Raw genomic sequence first — 21,923 nt, 5'->3', positions numbered from 1 at the left:
AAAGAGGAGTCTCAATAAGATGAAGACTAAGAGGTGTGGCCAACTCTAATGTTTTTCTCTTGTTTTTGTTAGCTACTTTTATCCACTATGCACTCTAAACGCTCCTCTTATGGCTCATCGTTTTTAACTTAATGCTGCTTTTTTTTTTTTTTTTTTAATCTGAAGTTCTCCTAAAGTTCATCAAATTGACGCTACAAGACAACCACACCCTTCTTCGCAATCACCAACCTCGTATTTTCTCTTATCATCCAATAAGATGCTAGTGGCCGGCAAGCCCTAAGTGTTATTGATGTACCAAGAGGCTTTTGATTCAACTTAGTTGTTAAGGAACTCTTAGAACCTCGGTAAGTAAAGTATGCCAGCACTTCTCCAATCGGGTATGACCGCAACTCCATCAGCCTATCACTTATTTATTCAGTTTGAAGCACTTAGCTAAGTTGAGGTAAATCTCTAGATTGTGTGCAATTTACTCTCTTAAGAGTTAAGAGACACAATTAATTATATGCAATTAAGGGTGCAAATGGATGATTTAAATTAATAGGTTGAATAGGTTGAATGTCATTCAGCCATTTTTTTACCATTTGAGATAATTAAAACTTGGAAGATCCAATAGACTTGAATAATGTCTTGAGATAAAACTACAATTTTTTTTCATACAAAATATTTATTATTATTTTGTCGTTTGTTTTGTTTGTTATTATTAATTTTGAAAATGTGGAATATATACTGTAACATGTTCAAATTAAATAATCAAGCAAGGATCCTTCCGAGACAAAGTGGGACGAACATGAAAGCAAATACAAAACATGGAAAAAAGTTTTTTTTTTTACCTCAAGAAAACTCCATTATATTGAGAGATTATTTGATAGAAATGTCACCACTATTAACTATTCAGTGAATAATTTATTTAAATTAAATATAATTGATGGAATATATATATATATATATAACAAAATTTGTTTAAATTAAAATCCAAAATATTATAAAATCTCGATATGATTTAAATAAAAGAGAAGTATCCTAAAATAACACTAAAATAGACAATTATAACACACTCTATAAATTTATAAACATAGCACTATTTAACATATTACAAAATTTCAAATATTTTTTTATAGATTTAGATTTTCAATTTTATATTTAGGGTATAGTTTTAAGGAGTAGAGTTTAGTATGTTAAATTTAGAGTTTAATTTTGAAATATAATGTTATTTTTAAAATTTTAGTGATGTTGTACTAAATTTGATTTTTGGTGCTTTTGAGAATTTCTTTAAATCAAAAGCCCTTTTCTCAAAATAAAAATAAATAATAAGAGTTACTGAGTTAGAGAAACTGTACTCTGTGTACTCCATAGATTCTGAAACCCTGAAAACGTTCCGGCGGGAAAATAGAAAAGGGGATTAGGGTTTACTTCATCTGTTTAACCGATTCAAATCGAAATCCAGACTTACGAGCTCCAGATTCCGATAACCATGGCCGGAGAAGCATCGACCAGCTGTCCAAAAAGGCAACGAGTACCTTCCATTGCTCAATCCGTACTCCCAGATGGTGGTGAAGAAGAAGATGCGGTGGAAGTGGAACGATCTGGGACGTTGTTCGAGTTAGATCTTCTCGACTGTCCGATTTGTTGCGTCACACTCACGAGCCGTATCTTTCTCTTCTTACTTCACCACACACTACCCAGGAAGATGTTGTCACAGGGGACATTAAGCTTTTGTTGATTAGCTACAAAATCCTTGCTTTTACAGATGTTATATGAGTTTGTAATCGGAGTCTTGTGTGAGTTTTGTTGTCTCAGTGTGACAATGGACATGTAGCGTGCCTTTCTTGCTGTGTAAAAATGAAGAAAAAATGCTCTGCTTGCACTTTGCCTATTGGTAAGTATCGATGTAGAATAATGGAGAGAGTTGTTGAAGCAGTCGTTGTCTCAAAGTTCAAACGTGGCTACACCGCGGTGGTTAAAAAGAAGATCCAATCCTTCGCTGGAGAAGCGTCGAGCAGCGGCCGGAAGAGGCAACGAGTTCCCTTAGTTTTTGAAGAAGAATGTGAGACTGGTGGTGCAGGGGATTTGGTGGTACGGCCTGGGACGTTGTTCGAGTTAGATCTTCTCGACTGTCCTGTTTGCTGTGATGCACTCACGGATCATATCTTTCAGGTGTTTGTTACTACTACTACTTCTCCACTTCTTATTCTTCTTCCTGGTTGGTTTATAGTTTGGAGACTGCTGTGGTTTTAGGATGACTTAGAACACTACAGTGATTCCAGTGATTTGATGATTTCAGAACTTTGAAAAACTGTGTGGTTGAATGATTTTGAAAAACGTTGGATTAGGAAGATAATAATTGAAGACTGTAGTTATGTGTGAGAGTAGCCCCAGTTTTTGTTGATGAAAGAAACGTATGAGAATCTTTTAGGATAGCTGTTGTGGTTAGCTAGATGTTAATTTCCCTTACAGGAGGTTACTGAATCATTGTTAACAATGATTCGTAAAGAACATTTTTCTCAAAGCAAACGAGTCTTGTGAGTTACTAGTTTAACGGATGATTGTCCTTCCCAGATAACATTTGTATGAGTTACTAGTTTTACATTTGTATATGCTTGTATTTAGTTCTAGTTTCATTGACTGGTAAAGTATAACTCTGTTTGCTTTGCTTTTCAGTGTGACAATGGACACATAGCTTGTTCTTCTTGCTGCACAAAACTGAGGCACACATGCCCTTCCTGCACTTTCCCCATTGGTATCAATCGATGCAGAATAATGGAGAAAATTGTTAAAGCAATCATTGTCCCTTGCCCAAACGCCAAACATGGTTGTACCGAGACATTCTCTTATGGCAAAGAATTAGCCCACGAGAAGAAATGCAGCTTCGTTCTGTGCTACTGTCCTGCACTGAACTGCAACTACTCGGGCCTGTACAAGAATCTCTACAGTCATTACGCTGCTAATCACAAGGACACTGACAAACGCTTCAGGTATGGCTATTCCCATCATGTATACTTGGACATTGAGACGAAGATTTCGGTCCTTCAGGAATATGCGGATGGTCCATTGGTTGTGGTTCAGTGTTTCAAGGAACCACAAGGAATGTATTTTACTGTGAACTGTATAGCACCTCCTTCTCCAGGAGTTGGAAAGTTCTCCTATGATATATCCTACTCGACGGCAGGTAACTCTATGACATTTACATCTTCGAAGATGAATAAATTACCGGAAGTGAGCTTCCAAACTCCGAAGAAGGACTTTATGTTAGTTCCTGACTATCTCTTCGATCCGAGGTTTTTGTTGAAGCATATGCGCATCTGCATCCGCAGCCTAGAAGAAGAAGATGATGATAATGATGATGAAGAAGATGCAGAAGAAGAAGAAGATGATGATGATGAAGATGAGGACTAAGAGGAGGGATATCCGTCTTTGGTCGTTTTGTGCATATAACCTTTTAATGCATTGCTCTTGTTGATATTTACGCACTCTAAAAGGGATATTCTTATGGTCCATCATCTTACTTATTTCCCTCTATCCATCATTATACTCATGTGTCTGTTTGTTCTTTGTCTCGTGACTATACTTTTCCCCTTCCAGCTTGCCACCTGCAATTTCAAAGCTGGTATCGAGTTGCTTAAACCCTTAGAAACTCTTATAGGCCTATTTTGCCTTAGTTATGTTCGATGCAGTGGTGCCGGTTGTTCCGGAATTAAGGTTACAGTGCCTATTGTTTTGTTGTGCCATCTTTCTATCTTTCTACGATCCTAATCTCGGTGTTTTGTATTCGGTTTAGGATTAAAATTAGGTTTAAATGGCGAAAGATGGGCTGCGTTTTCAGGCCCAAAGCTCAAATTCAGAATTTCAGAAAATATTAAAAACATAGGCACATAGCTAAACTCCGGTATCTAAAAAAATGAAATACAACCACAATAAACAATTTTGGAGAAGCAAAAAGGAATATTGGGAAAAAGGAAATTGTATGTAAATTGACCGTTAAAACAAATTATAATCAGAGTTTTGCTTTATTGCTCTTATATAATAGGGAGAAACCCTAATAACATTACACCGCACTTCTCCACAATTTCATATTTTACAACAATCTCTCTCCCTCTCTAATTCTCTTATTCCAGTCGTCTCTTTTACGACTCTCAAGTCTCATCGATCTATCTCTCTTTCTCTAAATTCACTCCGATAATAATGGAAACCAAACCAGTCGACGTCGATGTTCATGTATCGAGTTGGTCTCATCCCTTGTCAAAGTTCTTAAGCGATGTAATAATCAGTCGAGAGAGAGAATTCGAGGAACTTATCATAGACAAGAACGATGACAGTGTAACGAGGTTCAGATCTTACCCAGACGATACTTCTCCTTCCGACCCACTCATCTATCTCAAGTTCGAAAATTTCGAACCAAACTACATCTATCAACTTGTTCTCAGCGAACTCCACGATCGTGTCATGTCCAAACAAATATCCGATCAGATTCTTGTTAAAGCCCAACAACTCAGAAGTCAAAGTTCTGACTTGACACCACAACAACCCTTATACATGACAGTCACCATCACATTGACACAGAAGGAATACATCATCGTGCCTTGTAGCTCTGGTCCGTCTACAACAGATCTGGTGGACAAAGAGAGCGAAGCAGAAGAAACGAAGACTTGTGCGATTTGTTTGGAGAATTTGTTGGAGTCGGGATGCGGCGTTGAACGAATCTACCCTATGCCTAATTGCTCGCATCTTTTTCATGAAGAATGTGTCATCGAGTGGTTGAATCGACAAAAAAACTCATGCCCTCTCTGTCGCCAACCTGTTTACACGTAACAAAGTGAAACAAAGTCTAGTTAGGGTTTCAAAACATGTATTTTTTTTTTTTTTTTTTTTGGGTGTGGTTGTAATGATTTAGTTAATCCTCGTGTCCGAAGTCTAATTAGGGTTTCGAATTTTGTTAATTTTTTTTTTTTTTTGTGGTTGTAGACGTGTAATTTGTAGTAGTGATAATTTTGTTAATCTAGGGGTTTCACAATTGTTATAATGCTGGTGATTTTAAGGTACTCATAGGGTGTATTGTGTATTGAAAATTTTATATACTCTTGACTTGAAATTCACACTATTAATTCATTACAAGATTGATTTTGGTATACAACACATATCCTGCTAAACTTGGACTCAAGCGTAGAGATTAATGATGATAAAAAAAAAAAAAAAAAATTGGATTTTGAAACATCCTTCAAATCACCAGAGAGGAGGAATTCACTATATCTACCAAATAACAACTTAGATTTTAGAGTTTCTAAAGCAACTTGCTGGCACGTGAGTTTGAGTATACTTGCGGCTGTTGCTGCACCTAACTATTGTTATTTGTTCACTGCAGTGCAAGAGAGCAGGGGATACACATTGATGAAATAGTTTCAGCAATTCAAGATTTCAAAGAACAAGCTCTAGTACGCTCTTTCTCCTTATAACATCTCTCTCTCTCTCTTTACTCTCAAAGTTGTTGATTTCATGAGTTTGCTTCTCTTTTTTAGTGTTATTCAGTTATTGGAAGGTGATGGTCTAATATACTCAACAATTGATGAGTATCATCACTTGAAACATGTCGAGCTTTGAATGGATCACCAAAACCAAAAGAGAAACCAGAGTAGTGTTTTAAAGCATACAAAATCATGTTCATGTTGAAAGCAAAAGATTTCGTAAATCTATTGCCAATACAAGAAACTGTTTTCTACTCTGATAGTTCTTCAAATGATCATTACAACTAGCTGCTTTTGTGACACAATAAGCCCAACCAGTAAGACCGCAATACGCCAAAAGAATTACGTTAACTGTTCTAATCTTGAATTGTTTCTGAATAGATTGTACGTTTAGTAGTTGATGAAGAAACCATATTATTTATTCCACCACGACTCGAGTAATTAAGTTAATTACCTAACCTATCTTATAACACAAAGCTAATTGACGGAGAGAAGAAGCCTCAAACAAAACCGAAGCATATGAGAAGCTACACAGCTTTTAACTTCTCACCCTTTTGATCGAAGAGGAAAACAATGTGTCTTCCCTGCCCTGTCTTAGCTTGGAAACTTGTAAACAAGTTTGACCACCGAACGCATTTTTACACAGATCAAAGTAAACTCAAGAACACTTCAGGTGAAGCTGAACTCTGTGTTCCCCAGCCTTTATAATAAACTGAAGTTAAAATAATATAATGGATGGCAATACAGTACTGTGTCAGATGAGCTGTCATGTTATGATGGACCTGAAATATAAACAAGGTAAAGTCTTGAGCTCTTCCCATTTATTGCCACTCAAATAGTGTTGGAACTGAATTTTTCAGAAATAAAGTTTCTGAAAATTGCAGGTCTTGGGACTGTATGTAAGATATGCTAGCTAAACAATAGAAATATCCTTTCTCCTGACAAGTTGGAAAGTTCTCCTTTCGTCTCTCCTACACGTTTGGAGATGTGACTATGTCCTTTGAAAAGGAGAAGATGAATAAGATTCAAAACGTGAGCTTCCAACCTCCTGAGAAGTGCTTCACAGTAGTTCCTTCTGATTTCATGAGTCATTTTGAGGTTTTTAATATGGTTCGTTCGGCTACAAGAAGAAGAGGAATCAGAAGAAGAAGAGGATGAAGACTAAAGAGAAGGAATTATAATATCATGTCCGTTGTAGGTCTACTACTAATATCAGTTGCTTTTATGATTTTTATCTTTTAATTCTAAATGCATGTTTTCATGGCTTATTGTTTCTCTTAATGCTGTTTCTTTCTCTAATCATTATACTTATATTTCTATTTGTTCTTTATGCAGAGTAAATCGACAAAATATACTCTGCTGTCTGCATAATGTGTTTGGCTGATGGTTCACTGGTTTTTGTGGGTTTATGTACTCTTCCTTGATGATCTCCACATTGGCATAGCTAAAGTTCTTCCAGATTTTGCCCAAGCAATCAGAATTTTCTATTGAAGCTATGATGATAACCCCTCTTAACATCTCGAGGAATTAGATAGCATTAAAAATTGCATGATAGGAGTATAATCACGTTCACTTTTCTCGTATAATATTACCCAAAAAGTGGATATATACGTGCCAATACATCCTGCAAGTAACGCAAGATTCACCTAGTTATCATTTGTTATCTATCCCACTTTCACATATTTGTTTTGTAAATCTTCTTCAATCAAAGGCAGACACAGTTGTATATATATTACATAATCTTTTACGTTATTTTTGAATAACCGCAAGAATACACCATTGACAAGACCTCCTCTTACACCAACAAAAACAAAAAGACACTGTAAATGTAAAGCAAACAAAAAAAAGTGACGCATATGAATCTAAATTACATACAAAACACATAAGTGAAGAACCGATAAATCTCCACCATGATAACATAAAAAGCTTTGTAGCTTTGTTGTTTAATCCTGGAAAGGACTCTAATCAAAAGCAACAATGTTGTCAAGAAAACACCGAGTCTCCATATGAAAATGAGGGAAACTCATTCGGCCAAAAATGGTCATAATCCACCAAGAAATCGTTAATATCACATTCTTGGTTCATTGTATGGTCTGTGGCTTTGTTTTCTTCAATGGTGATTGCTTCGTGATCAGTTGATGTGAATCTAGGCATAACCGATTCAGAAACAACTTGGTCAAACTGAATCATTTCTGAACCGTACGTATCATCATAAACCGGGATAGATTTACATATATGTTGTCTCATATAAGTGGTTCTGTACACTGGAGGACAGTCTTGGATCATCTGCACCCGCTTCGTAGCATTGCAGTTATGCTCTTTTGCATAGGCACACCGATAGTAAGACCTGCAAAGATCATATCACACTTGAATTTGTTCCTACGTATAAGAAAAACACATTTACTTGTATATACAAGTCTTTCATAGAACAAAGAATCTGTTTTTTTTGTTTTTTTTTTTGGGATGCCATTTGCTCTGTTTCCCTAACAAACCTAAATTAACTAACCTTTGGTGCACCGAGGTTTTGATGGTTTTTTGTCCATATTTCCTCCAGGTGAAACCGTCATCAGGGCGCGGAGTCGGGGACTCGTCTCTGTAATTCTTTATGACATGTATACCGCAAATCTCTCTGCAATGTGTTTTGTAATAGAAACTCATGAACTTTTCTTTTTTTGAACAAGTTTATATAACATATATGCGAAGAGAGTTTAGAATTTTGTTGTAACTTACTTCTTGGATGATCTTTGAGGCACAAGACCTGCCATGTTTTGAGAAGAAGACTCATGGTGTAGTGGATGATTAGGAGAATCCACAAAAGATAGAGCAAGTGAGAAAGAATCAAGAATGGTGTTGATCAGTGGCTCTATCAAAACTGAACTTATTTCGCGGTTGTCGAGGAGCGTCTTGAGGCTGTTAGCGCATCCTTGGCCATGAAGGAGTGCTGCCAAAGCCTTGTGATCGATGTTGGAAAACATTTTCTGGTTTAAGGTTGAGAAATCTTGTTTGATTTTCACTATATATAGAAAAAAAAATTCTTTTCGCCGACTTCTGTTTTTTAATGTTTATAATGTGGAAAACTTCAACCTTTGAAACTATTCATTTTCAAAACATTTATAAAGGTTTTGAATCTCACCAAATACAATCTTATACTCGCTCCCACATTTCTCCATTTTTTCCATACATCCTTTCCCACTTTGGTCTCACAAGCCCGTCAACACACTTTCGGTATTGATAGTTTTTTTTCGTCGAAAGGTAGTAGTCATTCTAATAAAAATCAATATTATTTTTCTTAAATTCCATAAGTGTTGTCTTATGTTCATTACGTTTCACGCAGACACGTCTCTTTATGTCGTGCGTCACGAAAAGATAAGAGAAAGAAAAAGACAGACACAGAGAGGACTGACTGTAACAATAATAAATTTAAACTATACAAAATTAGAAACAGGAAAAATGAAGAACAACATATATGGGAAAGTTTAGCGGAGAAAGGATCGGACCAGCAAAAAGAATTAACATTTTTACGAGTTACACTTTTTTTCCAAACGACGTTGTTATCTTTATTATATATATAAGTGTAAATTAATTATTTTCATCAGTTATTTAACTAATACTGTTGATAAAAAGAATTTCTTTAATTATTATTTGTAAATTTTATTTATTTAGCTATTTAAAAAAAAATCAGTTGTTATTATTTGGATTATATGTTAGACATATTTTGCCAGAAACCATATGTTAGTTTCGCCGATTTATCGGTAACCATCTAAACTATGTTAAGAATGTTATAACGTTACAATATCACATAATAACTTCATCACAAATGTTATTGTTTTCAATGCAATATTTCTAACAGAGCCATGATTTTTTATAGTTAAATTAAACTAATCATTTAAATCATTAGATGAGCTAGCGCAACCAATTATTGACTTGTTGTTAACTTGCCATAGGCAACTAAAAGTGCATAAGAGTGTAATTTATAGAATACAATTATCTACAGAAAATAAAATAAAGATTCACCTAGAATATGACGCGTGATAATGTTAAAATACTTTACTGCAAATTTTCTCTGTCCAAATTTATAATTAGTAGAAAATTCCCTCACATTTCCCTATCATTCCCATGCAATTCAATAAAAGTGCAGATTCCAGTAATTGTAAATCCATGCTTTGTTCCTTTGCACTAACCTAACAAAAACGTCTTACGTTGTTTTTTGCCCTGACGAAAGACATAACGCAACTTTATCTATTTCTCATGTGAAAAAAAAAAGAAAAAAGAGAGTAAAGTTGTCATTATAGTATCCAAACAATCACCCTCTCATAATTAGATGAAATCATACGAACGAGCCATTGCGTAGCTTCATGAAAGCTGTGTAACAAAACTTCATCTAATTATGTTATCAAATGTCATTACGTCATTTGATATTTTGTTATTTCGTGCAAACGTAAAAGAGAGAAGAAGACATGACGATGAGAGGATAAAGTCATCACTTTCCTTGTCTGTGACGATGATTAAATTTTACTTTCGTGGATGCTTCTAAAGAGAGATAATCTTTTCATCAGTTGGTTTTCATAATTAACTAACATATATTGATTTTGATTTTTTGGTTAGGTAATCCTTTGTTTGGGTCCCATGCAAAGATAAGCAGCTTATTTTTGACTAACTCGAACTTAGAAGTGGATTAAAGGAGGTACTAATTAGGTACTAAAAGAAAAAAATATACTAGTATATAATACTGCTTGTCGGGCTAGCCTTAAACTTTTATCAATATATGTAGTTATGTACACATGAATTTTATATATTAGTGTATATTAATAATTTACAAGTTCAAAGTTTTTATTTAAGAAAAAATATAATATTAATTAAAAATGTTACAATAATTGTTATTGATACAGCATTTATTTATATATATATATATATATAATTAAGTGAAAATTTAATTAACATAATTAGACAAAAAGAACTTCACACAAAATTTTGTATTAATTAATAAAATTAAGTAATAGTTAACTAAATCAATTGTTTTTTTTCTTTTTCACTTTGTTGGAAGTAGGCATGACCAAAATTAAACCGTAACCGTATTTTGGACCGTAACCAGACCGTATCCTAACCGTAACCAGACCGTAACTGTATAAAATGGTTTAAAACCGTAACCGTTAACCATAAATATATAGTTAAATTATATTAACCATAACCGTTAATTAACCGTAACCATATCAAAATCGTTGGTTAACCGCATAGTTAAACCGTAATTCGTTAACTGTAACTATTTCAAAAACATAATAAAATATACTAATAATTATTTATTTAATATGAAGAAATATGATATGAAGAAATATGAGTACACTAAAAGAACATATTAATTATAAATAAATAATATCAATTATATTATATCATCAAATAATATCAACCATATCATATTATCAAATAACCGCAACTGTATATAACTGTAACCGCTTCAACCGGAACCGTATTTAACCGTAACCGTTTAACCGTTTATTAAACGATTATGGTTAAGTTTAAACTAAATTTCTAACCGTAACCGGTGGTTAATTAACTGTAATAGTGATAATTGTAACCATGATCATGCCAACTCTCCGCTCGTGACAATGTGGCATGATATATATTTCTGAACCCCTATAATATTCTTCAGACTAGCTACGTAATTCAATTGTATTGAATACTCCTCGGTTCCTAAAAAATTTATGTTATGTAATTTTTTTTGTCCCGTAAATATTGATGTTTTACCACTTTTAGTTAATTAATATTAAACTTTTGTAAACTTCAAAAAGTGATCATTAAAAATATTCAATAGTCATTAATTTATAAATATATAATACTTTTTAATAAAAAAATAATATTGTATTTAAAATTAATAATCATTATTTTTTAATTTGTGTGAAATCCCTCGAACATAAGGACAGAGGGAGCTAATATATTGAGTATATATATTTTTTTTTTGGAGAAAGCGTGCAGTAAGCAACCCGTATATATTATACTATGTTTCATGTGACTTGTGCACTAAGCTACAAGAAACAGATTATACAAGTCCTGCACAATCAAATTATAGAAAATTCTACAAACACACAAAAAGGTTTTTATTTTTAGGGTTGATAACTTACACATGAAGATTACAACAGAACATGCTTCACTCACTCACTCACTCATGGCCTTGGTATACTGCATAGCTGTTCTTCGTCTCTATCTGTAGAAACATGGTCATAGCTAGGCTTATTCAGATTGAATGCAGAGTTGAAAGAAGTTGATATATTAACATCTTTCTTCTACGAAGCCTCAATATTATAGATATAGTCATCACAAGCCACATGTCCATATTTTTCTAGCTACTCTAGCTAGAAAGCCATAAAATTTAGAAACTAAAATTGGTTTGAAGATAAGATAGATGGTTTGTAATATTTTGGAATTACCTAAGAAATTTGCGGTTTGGCTCCAAAGCTACTCAGTAGATTCTTGAGTTGCTTGCCCTTCACGTAATCTGCAGAAACAATTCAATGATTCATTCTTAAAAATAGTTCATATTTGATTTGGAAATGAGTTATGAGATATCTAAATTTTTTACATGCATTTGCTTACTTCTTCACTTTATCTCCACATAGTTATCTTCATACTCTTCGCTGTGATCAGTCTCATTATCAAGATCACTAGCATTACTGTCTTCATACTTGTCACTGTAATCAGTCTCATTTCCCGTATCGATGTCTTCACGCTCGTCACTATAATCAGTCTCATTGTAAAGATAGTCATCATAATTGTTTAGATCACTATCATCCTTAGAGATTAGTACACCACATCCTTTGAGTATGAACTGGTAGCAGGTAGGGGTAAGTTGAAACTGTATATCAACAGAATTATAATAGTTAAATCCATTATCTTCGTTAAGAGGGATATATCAGTCGAATATAACCATATGACTATACTCCGAATGGTCCAGGTACTGTTGATAAGATGAATGAAAGTCTTTCCCAATAGTGCGCTTGAACCGACATGATGCCTGATGCCTGTATTTCAAATGCACACCAAGATTTTGGATATTTTAAAAGAGATCCAAAATCAACCACGATGCAAGCCCTAAATCTGAAGAACGGTTGGGAGAGAAAGGTATAAGGTAGGCGGATTTTGGTCAGGGAGGTTCCAAAACTACGATGAGTGAAATATGAAGGCACTTCTTTACATGACAACTTTATAGATCTCAGGATATTTGATTTTTGTTGAAGGAGAGCTTCTTGATCCAAGCTGAAGCAGTTGAGACAGTTGAGTTTGACCATTTGAAAGTTATCTACAAGCCAAGGATACTGCTCTTCAAAGATTTGACTGAAATCAGTTTCACTACCAGAATTAGTATAATCAAAGTCTTCATTGAACTCACTTTTACCGCTAAGATCCCTATCATGGCATTCTTGATCACTGCCAAGATCACTATCATCGCACTCTCATTACAAGAAAACAGGCGATCGGCCAATGTAGGAATAGTCACTAAATAGTTGTTGATTGAAAAATTGCGACTATATACTGTTGTAGCTAATATTTTGTCGCTAATACATTTGGTCGTTAATTAGTCGTTATTTAACGACTAATTAACGACTATACACTGTTGTCGGTAAATTGTGGTCACTTAGTCGTTATTTAGTAACTAAATTTAGTGACAATTTGACGACTAGTGTACGACTATATTAGTAGTTGTCGTGTAATTGTCGTTAAATATGACGACTAATTTACGACGAAGTTACGACTTTGTTACATGAATAAAATTTGCAATACTTTAGTCTTAAATTAGTCGTTTTATTTTGCGACTATTTAACGACAACCTAACGACAATGTTCCGTCTAAATGACGACTACATAACGACAAATTTGTTTTAGAAAATAATAAAATTAACTGGTTATTATTGTTTTGTAATCCTGATTTTTAATCCTGAAATTAATGAAATGGAGAACAAACATAATATACAAGTCCAAAATCTAATGAAAACACATTATATACATAACCATAATTTTATTGAAACCAGAAAATACACAAGTCTAAAACAGAAATCAAACCAAAACCAAAGAGAGAAAGAGTTTATAACACATACAAACTGAACAAAAGAACTTGGTTCATGAGTTAAGAGAATATAGGAACCATATTGGAGTTGATCATGGAGTTGGTGAAGGATGATTGTCCTCCTCAGCTGATTGAGAGGCTATAAACTCCAGGTAGGCTGGATTAGTGTCGCGCATAAACTTTGCCATCAACGACAACTCTTTGATCTCATTCTTTTGCTCAGCCACAAGGAGAGCAGTCTCTTTTTCGCGAGCAGCAGCTTCAGCATTGAGAGTCGCCTGAATTTCAATTTGCTGTTGGGCTTCCTTGAGTTGCTCTTGCAATGTAAGAAAGGCTTCGGTTTGTGATCGTTGCTTGACCTTGCCAAGATTAGCTTTAAGGCTTCCAAGACCATAAGGAGTTCCTCGTGAATCCTTCTCAGTGCACTGTTTTTACCAAAAAGAAAAACTGTAAATAAAGAGCAAAACAAATTCATGATCGAATAGAAATGGTACTTTACCTCAAGGAAGATGGCAGTACATTCATCGCTGGTGAGCTCTCGACGGTGTGAAGTACCATCTGAATGGCTTGAATCTGCCTCGAGCTCAGCCATCTTCTCCTGCAACTTCTACTGATAAGCTTGATGAATTTTCTCTGTCTTGCCATTCACATAAGAACCATCCGGCTTTGTATGTGTTTTGAAAAAAACTTCACCCATACTGACCTCTCTTCCCAACTCTTCTTCCTACAATGTTACAAAATAAAGAATGGTTATGAAAGTGTTTAAAGTTAGAAAGGATATAAATGTAACTAACAAATTAGAAATGACTTAACCAGATCATCTTGAATTTCTCTATATGACTTGGGTCCTGATAAGTGGATGTGAGGACCTAGACCATTACGGTCAGACAAACGATGTTTGGAATAGGTTGAACTCCTTTGTTGTTGTTCTTCAGTATCCCAATTATCAACCATCTCTTGCCAGAGAGTACCTTCAATCCATGAAGGTTTAATTCGAGACGTTCTTGCATCGCTAACCATGCCCTTCATCCGACGGTTACAGATGGTGTTGAAATGTTATTGAACGGTTCCTGTTATCAATGGATCCCAGGTGTGAGTTTTCTACATAACAAAAGAGAGAAGGAATTATGTTAGTGAAGTTAGTGAAAACAAGCAATAAACTAGAAAACATGTTACATTGTACTATTCTTACCGCAAATTCCATGAAGTATCTGTCTTTTCGATCGGGAGGCACACAAGTCCAAGTATAATATGGACCATCGAATTTGTTTGTAAGAATCTTGCTAATCTTCCGAACAAGTTGACCTTTTTTGTCCCGATCAAACCTCCACACATATAAACAATGCTAGTTAGTCAGATCAGTTATAACGCAAACAAAAAAAAATAATCAATCAATATATGCTAAAGAGATTCTGTTGCATCAATTGTTTCACATACACTACTATAACGAATTGAAAGCAACGAGAATGACAAACTAATTAAAAGCGACGAGATTGACAAACCGATTGAAAGCAACAAGATTGAAACTTTTAATCAAACAAACCAATTTAAAGCAACAAGAATTCAATCCGCAAACTATGAGAACCAAAGACATCCTAAGTATGACAAACCGATTGCTTGTACCAAACCAAAGCAATTAAATCGAATTCTACATCAAACCAAAGCTAGAAACAATACCAAGTCGTCTTCTTCAACGGTATGGGAGAGAGAACAGTCGTAAACTTCTCACGGCCAGGCATCGTAAGCAGGGCAGTTAGAGATTGCATCGTCTCATCCTGGAGTTGAGGCTCGTAGTTGTTACCTTGAGAAGACGGTTGTTGACTATGACCATGAGAGTGCTGCGTTGGAGATAGCCGATGATCCTCCGGCATGTGAGCAGTATTGTTCTGAACCTCAGGTGTCGAAATGAGCGGATCAGGAACTTGATTGGCTGAGTTCTGGAAAAGCGTTTGTGGCGGTGGGAAGTTCCGGAAATGTTGTTGCTCTTGGGCCGTGAACGGGGAAGGAATTCGAGCCATTGGCGTGAAATTGTAGTGAGGTGGAAGAGGCTTGGGTCTTCTAACGACGGGTGGGGGTTGGTTAGAGGGTCCGGCTCTCTGAGAAAGGTTGGGTGCAACCTTTCTCTTTTTTTGTTTTCTTAACAGCAGGATTCGATGACATAGAAGATAAATTGATTGAGGAAGAAGGAGATGGATCGAAGAAGGTTCAGGGTTAGGGTTAGATTGAGGAAGAAGGACGATGTATCGAAGAAGGTAGATTGAAGAAGAAGGAGATGGATCGAATTGATGGATTGATTTAGGGTTAATGGAAGAAGGAGATGAGGAAGTGAGGAAGAAGGAGAGATCGAATGTTTTAGGTTTAGGTTTAGGAATAGGTTTGTCTCAGATCGATTTTGATGGATCAGATCGAAATGTTGTTGGGCCCAAATTTCTTTTGCCCAAAATATAAGAGGACTATTACACAATATAAGCAATATGTTTTGTTTATATTCACAAAAAAGGAATTGGTTCAGATGGTTAACGTACCCTGATTAATATCATCAGACCTGGTTTCGAGTAACCCCAAAGTCAAATTGTTAAATTTTTTTTTTATGACACAAAAAAAGTTATACTTATTGTATAAAACAATAATCTTAAAGAAATTAACAAGGTCTTCCAAATGTTTATTAAACAGTAAATTATTTTACATATCTTATACATAATTTATTTTACATATCAGGGTTATTCTTCGTCTTCTTCTTCATCATCCGAAGACGATAAATTACACATAAATTCATCTTCAGGTTCTGCGTTTGCAACATCATAATCGAGATTTATTTGGTCTCCCCTTTCCAAATTGTCTACTATGACATCTTCAATTGTAGTGATCAATACAACATCATCAGTTTCTGTTTGCAAAAGAGTTGGTTCTCCAGAAATATTTCCCCTCGGATTTACTTTTAGAACATTGAGCCACAAATGCTTCGGTTTCTTTATGTATGGGTACAGAATATAACAAACTTGGTGGGCTTGAGATGCTGTTTTGCTATCAACGTGTAAAGGTTACACATATTATATATAAAGGTGATAGTAACAATATATAATTAATGTGGAAATTAATATACATACCTAGAATAAATGGTTCATATTTATTGTACTTTCTGGATAAAAGAACGTCTACAACGCCACCATTACTTCTGCGAGTGCCTCTACCAATAACAGGGTCATACCACTTGCACTTAAATAGTGTGATCTTCAACCCAAGCATCCCCTCATACTTAAGTTCTATGATATCAGCTAATGTCCCGTAGAAATCTGCAGCATCAGATGCATTCACATAATTTTCACCTTAAACAGAGACCCCATAGTTACATGTCTTTCGTCCAGCACCGTGATTCTTTGTATGAAACAAATAACCGCTTGTAAAATACATTGGCCATGTTTTAGCCTTGTTCAAAGGTCCATGGACAATTTCTTGAACCCAAGTAGGAAATGGATTGGAGGTGATCCAATAAGTAACCTGCATATAAGTCCCGTTATTTTAAATAATAACAATAAGTAAAAAAGGTATATCACGAAAAATTATTTAACATACATATTGTTTAACCCATGAATGATATTCATCAACTCTTTTCAAGGAGAGTTCTTTCTCGCTAAGTCCTGGATATTTTGCCGAAATATAATCCTCGAACATACTAAATATAGAAAAACCAGATCACCACAAATGTATATGAGAAAATATAGTGGAATTAGATATCTTAAAATGTAACTAATTTGTGACATGTAACTAATTATATACCTCTCAACTGGTTGAAAATAGTCACAATTCCGTAAAACATATGCGTATGCGCAACGATAGTCATCACCTGAAAGCCATATTTCATTCATTTCTCCACTGGGACGGCCAACTTGAGTAAATATAGAGGGTACTCCAGGGACATGATATTCAAACGCTTCACCTTCATCAAATCTTGTTAATCTGACCATAAAATTAAAAAAATAATTATTATGACTATTAAATTAAATATCACTTTAAAAATATTTACTCTTAATTGCTCACCTTGGTTTGTTTTTATGTCAGCAGCAAAGTAGTGCTCAGAGAAATAAGCAATCTCGTCACTGATATATGATTCAACAATTGATCCTGCCGCATATCTTTTGTTCTTTGCTTTTCCTTTCAATTTTTTGAAAAACCTTTCAAAAGGATACTTGATTGGCTGAGTTCTGGAAAAGCGCCTGTGGCGGTGGGAAGTTCCGGAAATGTTGTTGCTCTTGGGGCGTGAACGGCAGAGGAATTCGAGACGTTGGCGTGAACGGCGGAGGAATTCGAGCCATCAGCGTGAAATTGTACTGAGGTGGAAGAGGGTTGGGTCTTCTAACGACGGGTGGGGGTTGGTTAGAGGGTCCGGCTCTTTGAGAAAGGTTGGGTGCAACCTTTCTCTTTTTGGTTTTCTTAACAGCAGGATTCAACAACATAGAAGATGGATCGATTTCTGGTTAGGGTTAGATTGAGGAAGAAGGATATGGATCGAAATTGAAGAATCGAAGAAGGTTTAGGGCTAGGGTTAGATTGAGGAAGAAGGAGATGGATCGAAGAATGCATCACTCACCATATCCACATATCTATCTTCTACTACATTACCCACTTCCTCACTCCCACTAATAAATGTCGGATCAACAGTACTCGTTCCTATATCCATATTTATTTCTTCCCCATGCTTATATCAAACATAATAATCTGACATAAACCCATAACTAAAAAGATGATTCCAAATTCTAGTCCCTAGAAAATGCTTCCCGTTTTTGCACCTACTACAAGGGCAAAAAAACTTACCCCCGTTTCTTGTGCAAAAGGCTGGCTATTTGCAAATTGCATGAACTGCTCCATCTCGGCTCTGAATTCTTCTGTAAAATTTCCCGTCACCTCATCGATCCTCTTGTACATCCACTCCCGGAAATTACTATAATCGTAACTTCCTGACATTATTATAAATCTCTATGATCACGTTTTTTTCCTTGTGTTGTATTGTGTTTATGCGAGTGATATAAACGATTGGTGAGCTCAGCTTATATAGGCATTTTTAGCGACTATAAAGTGACTATATCACGTAGTCACCAAATGCTGGTACACCTACTCCGGAATGCTAAAAACGTGTTTTATACCAACTTTTAGCGACTATTTTGCGACAAAATTCACACCCGCCGAACATGCATTATAGTCGCCAAATTTACGACTATATTAGCAACTACAGCATTAGTCGCTTATTTGGCGACTGTTTGACGACAATATTCACAACTTCCTTAATTTGTCGCTATTTAGTTGCCATTTAGCGACTATTTTAGCGACTAAATTGTTTTGTCGCAAATAAGCGACTGATATACGACTATATCATAATAGTCACAAAACAGTCGCCAATTAGTGGCTAAATTGTCGCCAAATTTAACGATTACGACTTTAGTCGCCGATTGTAGTCGGAAAAACCGTGTTTTCTTGTAGTGTCTTCAGGGCGGACGTTGTTTGTCATTGCCACCACAGATGGATTATCAGTCCACCTAACTTGATTCAGCGTTCTACAGTTTGAAAAGGTTATATCTCCAAGACGTTTCAATTTAGAAATGTTTAGTGATACATACGATCTAAATTCTTGCATCCATTCATCTGTAGGCTCTCAAGGCGAGACAATTTCTCGATCCACCAAGGAACCTCTCCAATCCCTGTTGCTAGATATAGTGATGAGATGTGGGTTGACATGTCAGGAAAATTCTTCAAACGTGAGCATCCAGTGAGATAAAGCTCTCTAAGATATTCAAGGTTGATATCAGTGGGAAGAGTCTCCAAATTTACGCATTTTGTAATCCACAAATGCTTAAGTTTACTGAAATTTTGGATAGAGGAAGGAAGCTCCACCAAACTTGGGATATCCGAGATAAATAGTCTTGTCAAAGAGTGAGACAACATGGTCATGAGAGGTGTAAGCGGCAGAAAAAAATGTAAAATTATTGTATATAAAAATGTTAGATAAAAAAAAGGTGAACTAAAAAGGAAAAGGTTTAGTACGCACTTGCACTGTGTCCCCCGATATCACACTCTTTATATTACATATGCTAAAAGCAGTGAGTTTCTCAAGAGGCATATTGAATGGGAATTCTTTAATCCTTGTTTCGTCTACATCAAGGTCTGAGATGTTGGTTGAGATATCAGGAAACATCTGCAACTTTGAGCATCTATGGAAATCAAATCTTTTAAGAGAAAGAAGGTTGATTCCACTAGGAAGAGTTTCTAGATCTTTGCATCCTCTCATAAGCAAGACCTTCAGTTTATTGAGATATTGAATAGAGGAAGGAAGCTCCAGCAAACTCGAACAATTATAGAGATTAAGTTTCTTGAGATTGGTGGCCATAGAGAGATCTGGAATTTCTTTTAAAATTCCGAGATCTTTGCAAATCTATGTCCTTGAGCCGTTTAATTGTCTGAAGTATAAGTAAGTTAGATATCATAAGTGAAATAACAAATTTAAAAAACTTACATGAGTTCCATCCCATAGTTTTTCGAGTTTGCATTTGGAGCTTAACAAGGTATACATGACAAAAGTTATAAGGCATAAATCTCATTGGGATATCCATCCAACCTCAATAATCTAAGTTGAGGAGGCAAATAGTTGAAACTATTGTGTAAATACCATTTAAGTTCTTTCTTTTTGTACCTATCTTTACTGTAAATATCTAGGTAACGAAGATTACGCATTTCGTTGAAGGAGTCCTTATATATATGAAACTCGTCAATCTCATCTGTATTGAGTGATATACCTAGAACGTTTGTAGTCCCCTGAAATTATAATAATATCAATAGTCAAGATATAATATTAATACTTTTTTTAAAAACTATATCACAAGATCACTAAAATACTTACTGTTTTATTTTCAAGTACATCGCAAATATCCTTTGAATCCACAAGAAATTCTCGTTCTCCAGGCTCCTTGGATTGCATCCGGACAATCTCCTTACCCATTTCTTGTATCAAGCAGTGCATGTAGACACTATTGTTTCTTACATGGATAAGAGACTTATCAACAAGGTTTTTAAGACCAATATTAACATCTGAATCACCGTATGATATCAACTTCAAAACTGAAGCTATCTTTGATAAGCCCATATATATAAATATAGCCTTCATTAATTTCTTAGACATAGGTCACATACCCATATTTATCTATAAAAAGATTGGATTTTGACAATATTGTTATATATATATATATATTTTTTTTTTTGGCATACAGTTTTGGTGTATCGTTTTAATATACTTATATTGTTACTTTTACAATTTCCTTCATAAAGTTATTAAAAATTAGTTTCACGTCTTAACTTTTAAAGATCTTGTTTTTATCATTGCAAGTTTGCACAAAACTACTCAATGAACAGTTGAAGACAACTGAATCACTTTTAAGAAAAAAAACCAGAATTATACTTTTGTTCTTCTGAATGGTACAAAAACAATAAGCTGCCACCAATTACAGCCAAATTATGTTTTAACAAAAAAAAATATATAGTTTTGTTCTTCAGTTGGTTCATAGTTTTGAAATTATTATCTACTACGGATAGGTTACCTCTGATATAAAGGAACACTCTTACTATGCCCTGATTGGTAACACACTTTTAAAACTTTAAAAATGTTTAAAGTCTTGACAGCCAATTTTTTGTCAATCACACATTTTTGTCTTTTATTTTTTTTTAAGTTTTAAAAGTCTTTTTTTTTTTCCTCTTCCTTGTTTTCCTTTGTTTTTTAAGCCTCAAATTCATTCTTTAAAACTAAACAATTTTTAAAGCATTCGTTTTTTCCCTTTTATATTTAAAAGCTCTACAAAAGTATATATAAATATTTTACATATTTTATTATTATAAATTAATTATTTTCATTTTTTTCTCTTTGTTTTAAGATCTATTTCAATTATAAATTTTATTTTTTCATCATCATCACTAATAATACTATAAAAGAGTTTATGAAATTCATGATTAATAAGAGAATAACATTCAAACAATGCATTCATTAGTGGCTAAAATTTTTAAGTCAAAGTTTTTACAGTCAAAAGTAACAGCGGTTACCAATCAGGGCCTATATATTTATATATCTTTTTCTATTACGGTTTCCGTAGAAATTTTAAATATGTATAGACTACACCAGTGAAACAACAAATCTTTTACGCACAAATATATTGTAAGCAACTGTGACGCATATGATGATATGAATCTAAATTACAAAAACAAAATAACCTGAAAAGAAGTGAAGAAGCTATCAATGAGAACATAAAAAGCAAGCTTGATAGTTTTGGTTGTTCAAACCTCGAAAAGGTTCTAATGAAAAGCAGCAATGTTTTCAAGAAAACATCAGGTCTCCGAATGGAAATGGGGGAAATTGATTAGCCCAGGATCGGTTAT

The 21,923-nt window shown here is 34.7% G+C and overlaps 3 protein-coding genes and 1 pseudogene across 5 annotated transcripts; 2 read left to right on the top strand and 2 right to left on the bottom strand.

Moving 5' to 3' along the window:
- Nucleotides 1–1,302: 1,302 nt before the first annotated feature.
- LOC104750443 (E3 ubiquitin-protein ligase SINA-like 1) lies at nt 1,303–3,725 on the top strand. 2 transcript variants are annotated; one of them, XM_087490490.1, is made up of 3 exons: nt 1,303–2,154; nt 2,659–3,166; nt 3,276–3,725. In XM_087490490.1, the coding sequence occupies exons 1-3, from the start codon at nt 1,840–1,842 to the stop codon at nt 3,284–3,286; spliced, it is 834 nt and encodes a 277-aa protein (XP_087346616.1). In that variant the 5' UTR covers nt 1,303–1,839; the 3' UTR covers nt 3,287–3,725. The 2 variants fall into 2 exon arrangements, with proteins under 2 accessions (XP_087346616.1, XP_087346617.1); XM_087490491.1 differs by having other exon boundaries at nt 1,348–1,653; nt 1,794–2,154; nt 2,659–3,725.
- A 454-nt stretch (nt 3,726–4,179) lies between these two features.
- On the top strand, nt 4,180–4,806 carry LOC104753619 (uncharacterized). Its single transcript, XM_010475846.2, has one exon. It carries the CDS (start codon nt 4,180–4,182, stop codon nt 4,804–4,806), a length of 627 nt encoding a protein of 208 aa, XP_010474148.2.
- A 2,611-nt stretch (nt 4,807–7,417) lies between these two features.
- LOC104750442 (putative WRKY transcription factor 63) lies at nt 7,418–8,441 on the bottom strand (annotated as a pseudogene). Its single transcript, XR_015585353.1, has 3 exons — nt 8,187–8,441; nt 7,963–8,085; nt 7,418–7,803 (listed from the first exon to the last, which is right to left on the bottom strand). The product of XR_015585353.1 is annotated as a putative WRKY transcription factor 63 (transcript).
- Nucleotides 8,442–13,488: 5,047 nt separating this feature from the next.
- LOC147925565 (uncharacterized) lies at nt 13,489–15,845 on the bottom strand. Its single transcript, XM_087489748.1, has 4 exons — nt 14,704–15,845; nt 14,325–14,612; nt 14,011–14,235; nt 13,489–13,936 (listed from the first exon to the last, which is right to left on the bottom strand). Exons 3-4 carry the CDS (start codon nt 14,101–14,103, stop codon nt 13,604–13,606), a joined length of 426 nt encoding a protein of 141 aa, XP_087345874.1. The 5' UTR covers nt 14,104–14,235; nt 14,325–14,612; nt 14,704–15,845; the 3' UTR covers nt 13,489–13,603.
- Nucleotides 15,846–21,923: the final 6,078 nt, after the last annotated feature.

Source organism: Camelina sativa, chromosome 16 (assembly GCF_030686135.1).
Source record: "Camelina sativa cultivar CO46 ecotype springtype chromosome 16, ASM3068613v1".
Taxonomy (NCBI): Eukaryota; Viridiplantae; Streptophyta; class Magnoliopsida; order Brassicales; family Brassicaceae; genus Camelina; species Camelina sativa.
Note: the sequence above shows the minus strand (reverse complement) of the source record. Positions and strands in the feature narration are given on the sequence as shown.

Bases quoted from the DNA above. Each gene is read 5' to 3' on its own strand.
- LOC147925565 (XM_087489748.1), bottom strand. From the start codon at position 14,103: ATGGCTGAGCTCGAGGCAGATTCAAGCCATTCAGATGGTACTTCACAC. The intron at 13,937-14,010 runs GTAAAGTACCAT...TGGTAAAAACAG, and splicing joins GTACTGCCATCTTCCTTGAG to TGCACTGAGAAGGATTCACG.
- LOC104750443 (XM_087490491.1), top strand. From the start codon at position 1,472: ATGGCCGGAGAAGCATCGACCAGCTGTCCAAAAAGGCAACGAGTACCT. The intron at 1,654-1,793 runs TCTCTTCTTACT...AGTTTTGTTGTC, and splicing joins ACACTCACGAGCCGTATCTT to TCAGTGTGACAATGGACATG. The intron at 2,155-2,658 runs GTGTTTGTTACT...TTTGCTTTTCAG, and splicing joins TCACGGATCATATCTTTCAG to TGTGACAATGGACACATAGC.
- LOC104753619 (XM_010475846.2), top strand. From the start codon at position 4,180: ATGGAAACCAAACCAGTCGACGTCGATGTTCATGTATCGAGTTGGTCT.